The 6,500-nt window shown below is 44.5% G+C and overlaps 1 protein-coding gene across 4 annotated transcripts in view; it reads left to right on the forward strand.

Annotated features, from left to right (window-relative positions):
* Positions 1–6,041, forward strand: part of OPA1 (OPA1 mitochondrial dynamin like GTPase) — a 31,045-nt gene extending 25,004 nt beyond the window's left edge. For all 4 annotated transcript variants that reach the window (XM_032962222.2, XM_032962224.2, XM_032962223.2 and 1 more), the window contains 5 exons: positions 783–923; positions 2,130–2,246; positions 2,795–2,888; positions 3,685–3,795; positions 4,028–6,041. In XM_032962222.2, the coding sequence (XP_032818113.2) occupies positions 783–923; positions 2,130–2,246; positions 2,795–2,888; positions 3,685–3,795; positions 4,028–4,092 (528 nt within the window). In that variant the 3' untranslated portion in view covers positions 4,093–6,041. The remainder of the gene's footprint in view (positions 1–782; positions 924–2,129; positions 2,247–2,794; positions 2,889–3,684; positions 3,796–4,027) is intronic.
* Positions 6,042–6,500: the final 459 nt, after the last annotated feature.

Genomic DNA, 6,500 nt, shown 5'->3' on the forward strand with positions numbered 1-6,500 from the left:
CCTCTCCTATACAGTTTCCCATCTTCGTAGCCTAGTACCTGTGTAGCTGCGCAGTCTGCACACCTGATACCTACACCACTGCTTTAGAGATTCCAGAAATTGTAAATAAACAAGTCATAGGTCTGATTGGGTTGTCCACACAAATACGCGTTTTGTGGTGTTTCTCTCCTGTCTACAGCTCTTCGACTGTGGTGGAAATTTCACATTGGTATGGCAGGGAAGAGTGCATATTTACGACCACTGTTGACTTCTGACAATGTCCTAATTATTTTTTTGCATCAACCCTGGAGCCATTAATGGCTGTGTCAGTGCCTGACTAATATACACTCACTGCCTTCAGATTGCAAGCCACGTTGCCTTTATTTGGTTGGTAAATTAAATAAATGATATCACTTATTGCAGTTTTGTGAAATATACATGGAATGGTGGCCTCCATTTTTGGCAGGTGATGAGTCATCGATTCTTTGATTCAATTGGGCTCTTACGCTCACAATACATGCATCAACCTTTTGGAGCAAACAACGCTGTGTGAAAATGAGACGGAAGAAAACAGTACAAACGAGACTGGAAAAACGAGTCAATGTGGAATATTTTCTTTAATGAAATCACAATCTTGAATCATGACAATCCTGGCATCACTGTAAAGGGGATAGCTTAATCGATACATGCCGAATATTTGTATAGAATACAGAAATTTAAAAACGTCCTTAACATTGCAAGTAATTATCTTTTAACCCTTTGGCCCCATTAACCCACCCCCCCCCCCCCCCCCACGGCTTCAGAGCGTCCGAAACGAGACCAAGTCGGAGCTGGAGCGGCTGCTGAAGGTGGATGGCGAGCACACGGCGTACCTGGCCAGCGATGAGATCACCACCGTGCGCAAAAACCTGGAGTCCCGTGGCGTGGAGGTGGACGCTGGCTTGGTACGCCCCCCCCCCCTTCCTCTTTAACCAATTGAGGATGCGTACACGACATACTGACAGGGTTTCCAGTTGATCTCTCGTTAAAAACATGAAAGAATTAGCACACAGAGTGAGTTGCGCATGTATACAAGTAGAGCCATATTGTCAAACCACTGCTGGATGAGGGTCTTCCCGCTTTGCGCCCGTCTTGGGGGTTATTTCACCATCCTTCACCATGCTGGTCAGTGTGGATTGGATGATTGTCAAGGCTAGAAACATTTGAGCATAGTACACTGTAATAATATAAAAAAACTTTTTTAAAAACACGCTTTAATGAAATGTACCCTACTAGTCATGGAAGAACTCCACGACTCCAGAAAAGTGGCCCCGAAGCTTGTCATAATGTAAGGGACCGTGGTGATTTACAGCCAACGTCAGTTGAGCGTGGACAATTAGACCCAAGCCGAAACATAACATATAAAAAAGATCGCTTAAAAATATATATATATTTTTTTAATGATAGAATATAGTATTGTCATCAGTATGACATAAATATACCAAGTTTGCAGGCGATACCACATTGGGAAGTGGGTTAAAATTGAGTTACGAGATTTGAGGATACAACAACAGACAGAGTGAGTTAATAGAAAGCGTGTAAAAAAAATGGATTTCGCCGCATTACCGTCTGCTGATAACATAGGAGCCTACAACATCAGCTTTATGCATGGTGGTTGCCCATCCAAGCGCTACCTTGCTTGGTATACAGGAGGTCGTGGATTCGATCTTGACCCTGATGCCTGTATGTTTAGAGTTTGCATGTTTTCCCTGTGGTTGTGTGGATTTTTCACTGTGCCCTGCAGTTTTTCCCTCCACATTTAGACTCAACATGCACTCAGAGTATTTGACTGCTATACATTTCCACATGGTGATAAGCCACTTCGTTGAGCTATCGTTTGTGGTCAGGTCGCTTCTGAAAAAGAGTTATATAGCTCAGTGGGCCTTACCTGGTAAAATAAAAATTGTTTAGTTTACATCTGGTTAGAGACTGGGCACAATCCGGGTGATTTGGTCATACATTCGTGTTATTGAGTTAGGTAGCTTTAATACTCCAACCATCTGAAATGCATTCATTTTTTTTATCCTGAAAATGATTGCACCCTTAACCGTTCGTTGTGATGTATTATTGAAATCGTCACACTGTGTTGTGTCCACATCGTTGTGCGTCAGATCAAAGACACGTGGCACCAGGTTTACAGACGCAGTTTCCTCAAAAAAGCCCTGGACCACTGCAATCTTTGCCGGCGAGGATTCTACTACTACCAGAAGAACTTCGTGGACTCGGAGGCAAGCGCCACACTTAACGCTCATTAGCCCTGTTTCTTTAGAGAAGGGCTTCCCATGCTCCAGTCCTCACGAGCCACCACGGTACGCCTTTTCGTAATCACCAGTCTCATTCGGATCAACTACAGATGAGGTTGTTGCATGCTGCGCCAGCCTGATGATTGGCAAACACTTGCGATGTGACGGAGCTAACGGCCGATTCCAATACAAGACGCCATGCGCGAGTGTCCCCGTGTGAAGTGGAGCGCGCCGATTCAAGTTAAGACGCGCACTCTGGGTCATGCGGGGTATGTTTAGCAATCTTCATGTGCGAGCAGCGTGTAACAGCTTAATTTGTATTTGGACGGAGAACGTCCGTAAGCATGGACAGGCGAAGTGCGATGGGGTCGCGAGAATCGGTGGTTGGTAAACTCTGCCGCTGGAGCCTGACATTACCGTTAAATAAAAGGATCGCTATGCAGATGTCGCTTGCATGTTCGGGTGTTATGGCTTTGCAAGCCCATTGGCTGTGCAGTGATTCAACCCTCGGCTGTGCCCTGTGCGCCCTGTAGTTGGAGTGCAACGACGTCGTGCTGTTCTGGAGGATCCAGCGCATGCTGTCAATCACGGCCAACACACTAAGGCAGCAGCTCACCAACACTGAAGGTCAGCAGCACGGGATCAGGCTTGGCACTGGAGGGAATAGAAACACAATTAAACCACTGTGTTTCGAGAATGAATGTAACACGTCCGGGATGACATCCACCGGGAGGAGATTGAGTATTTGGCTGTTATAAATTTCCACATATGATAAGCCACTTTGTTGAGCTAACGTTTGTGGCCCGGTCGATTCTGAAAACGAGATAATAGCTAGTGGGCCTTGCCTGGTAAAATAAAAAAAAAATAGTTTAGTTTAAGAAAATCAGTACGTGTATTGGTGCTGAGTGAATTGTTGCATCGTAGGATTGTCGGGGATGGTGGCGCCTTGGGGGGAGACGTGATGATTGATGATTAAACCTCCCAGAGCACTGCAGAAGAGAATTCTTGCTAATGAAATAAACATACGTTATGTACTGCCACTTTAATAAAAAATTGAATTTTTTTTCTCTCGGAATATTTACCTTTCAGACTTATGTTAACAGCATGTGTTCAAGCATGCAAACTGTTGACCAGTTCAACCTTCTGGGTCTCATCAGCAGAGACCGAAGCGTTGACATGTGTGTGTGGAATTTCTTGCTTCAGTAGTCACCTGGACTAATTTGTCCAATTTTCAGAGTGTAAGGGGTTTTAATAATAAAATGTAAAAAAGTGCCTTGTGTAAGCTAGATGTTTTTGGAAGAAGCTGAGAAGAAACAGTTGAAATTGGCCAGCAGGGGGAGTTCTGTTAGATATGTGAGAGAAGCAGCAGAAGAGACAGAACCGCCTCTACTTGTGTAGAGATTGTGACTTAATGTTTGTGCAGCTCGGAGACTGGAGAAGAATGTGAAGGAGGTGCTGGAGGACTTTGCAGAAGACAACAGCAAGAAGATCAGACTTCTGACTGGGCGTCGGGTTCAGTTGGCTGAGGAGCTCAGTGAGTTTCCCCATTGATGCAAAAGCACTCATTGTCACACACTGATAACCAATTTACCTTTTCACCATGACTGATGGTGATGTTGACATTGGTGGTGGTGATGACGATGGTGATGATGACATTGTTGGAGATGATGGTGATAATGAAATTGGTCGAGCCGATGGTGATGATGACATTGGCTATGATGAGCTGGCTCGGCTGTCTGTGACGCTTATTTCCGATGCAATTACAGAACGAGTGCGAGAAATTCAAGAGAAGCTGGAGGCGTTCATCGAGGCTCTGCGCAATGAAAAATAACACCCCACGCGCGTGAATCCTGTTCGGTTCGGGAATCTTCTCGCTCGTGGCCCACCGTTGAGGGATCTGTGTGAGATGAAGATCAACACGGGTCAATCATGCTTCCCACCACTCCTTCGGAATCTGACAAGAAAACCGAGCCAGAGTCCCGACAGTTCCACTTCATTTTGTTGCCGTCTGTAATGCAGCCGATTCATATGTACATATGTGGCCCTTCCAAAAAAACATCTCCCCCCTCCCCCCCCCGTCCACCTCCCCAACACATGCTCGCACACGTGTATGGACTCACATCGTGAATGTAGCGACAGCACTGAGGACAGTGCATTCACAGAATGCACTTGAAGCACGACAACCACCCCCGTCTCGGTAGATGTACCATACTTTGTGCAATAAAAGTGTTAATAAAGGTTAACGTCCTAAACGCTGCCTTCAGAGTTGATTGCACTTCCTTTGTGTTGCAGTTGCGAAAAAGCACTTGTTGATTTTTAAATGGCCACAAGGGTGATGGCCTCATTTAGTTTCGACTGCAGCGTGTGCTGTATTATCGCAGCTTTTGATGCCATGAGTACGGCTTTTCTACTCTGGTATTAAAAAAAATTGCATTTACTGAAGTGTGCACGAGGTGGCAGTAGTACAGCATGCACCGACGTCCGGTTAACCCGAGAGCCACTGGTCTTGGGGTCTCCATAGGCCAAAACCATACACATCGAAACACTTGCTAACAATTAAATTTAAAGATGAGTACCAACAGGAACTTGCTTTTGAATTCTGTCTACTCAGTTGCTAGTTAAAACAGAGTTAAAAGACTTCAACCTTTGTAACATCGATGGGCCACATTTGGTATAAAACACATTTAGTCAACATTTTGGGTTTGATTTAAACGACAATTTAATACAACGACAATCATATCACGATAATCGACGGCCATTATATAGCATGTTTTAAAATATAAGCGCGCTGAAGTTTCTGAATGTACCTTAAAGTCTGGCAACCCTTTGCCACGAATGTCTCATGTTCTTTCGTGTGTAATTTTTAACATTAAACCCAAGCAACGGTCGCGCGGGGGATTTATTACCACGCAGTGCAGTCCGGTATTTATTTTACGCTCTGTAATTTATTTTGCATTGGCCGCATTAGTTGGTCCACTTGACTTGCAGAATCGGGACAGCAGCAGCAGCAGCAACGCAACTCTTGTTTTGACACCTGTTGCTTCGCTTTCACAATCTTGAAATATTTTTTATTATCAAAATTGCGGAATGCGGTCGTGGAACAAACCTTCGAGACACTGTTTATAGAGGCAACAGATAGACGTTCTTGTAGCTTGAGCGCGGGGCCATTCTAAGGTGGCGCTTCTCTTGTTCTCTGCGGGGAGCGCGGTAATAGATCGAGTTCTTTGAAAAGTTCAGCAATACCTACTGCGCTGTGGAACACGCCACGCGCGCACGTGTGGAAGTTGCCCTTGTTTTACTTGTGTAACATTTTACACGTGTTCACGTGTAACGGTGTCTCTTTAATGTATTAACTGAGCAGCGATCTGGATCCATGCGCATTCTCATGGGATCTTACACGGCGGCGCGTGTGTCCCGTCTGCTGTTTTAACCACTGGTGTTGTCTCCATCGGTACACTGACAAATCTACATGGTGCCTCCACTAAAAATGCTAAAATATACAATGCTTTACCTTAAATTGGAGTTCACTCTAACTTTGTAATTGAAACTCAGCCCGAGTCCTCCAATTTCAAACATGTCCAACTAATTTTGTATGGGGTTCATGACACGGGCTTAAACTTAACTTTGAACACCTTTAAGCTTTTAAGTGCTGCATAAAGTGTACGTTATCTTGGTTGTAATGTTAACTAACTCCTGAAAGCTGTACATTGTGTGGGAGTGTGGAGTTTGCTTATTGCTAGAGCGGTATGTAATGGAATAAAAAAAATATGTACTAATTTATACCACTTTTGAACGTGTTTATCTTCAGTTAATGCTTTGCAGATCTACAAAGACGTAATTGCCGACACAAACCCAACGCCGCACAATTTGAGGCACAGCGAACACGTCCAATAAATTCCTTCCCCATTCACCCGATGTAATTTATAGCGCCATGATACAAAAAACACGCATTTCTTGCATAGTCTAGATAAGTGCGTGGTTTTCCACGTACTCCTTGAATTTATTCAGCGAGTAGGAGTTGTATTCTTCTTCTGTGGTCTAAAATCAGTGAGAGTAACCCACAGGGCACATTTGCACTTTGCAGTGTGCCAAATTCTTGTACCGGTAAGCAACTGCTACTCACGGATTTTGACACGACAGTGCCAGGCTCCCGATTTTGTGATGGCATTCACAGATACGGCAGCACTCGCCCGACGCCTTTAGCAAGGCCAATAACGTTTGGCAACAACTACTTTACAA

This window comes from Petromyzon marinus, chromosome 28 (assembly GCF_048934315.1).
Source record: "Petromyzon marinus isolate PM22_M1 ecotype Great Lakes invasive population chromosome 28, UKy_Petmar_22M1.pri1.0, whole genome shotgun sequence".
In the NCBI taxonomy this organism is placed as follows: Eukaryota; Metazoa; Chordata; class Hyperoartia; order Petromyzontiformes; family Petromyzontidae; genus Petromyzon; species Petromyzon marinus.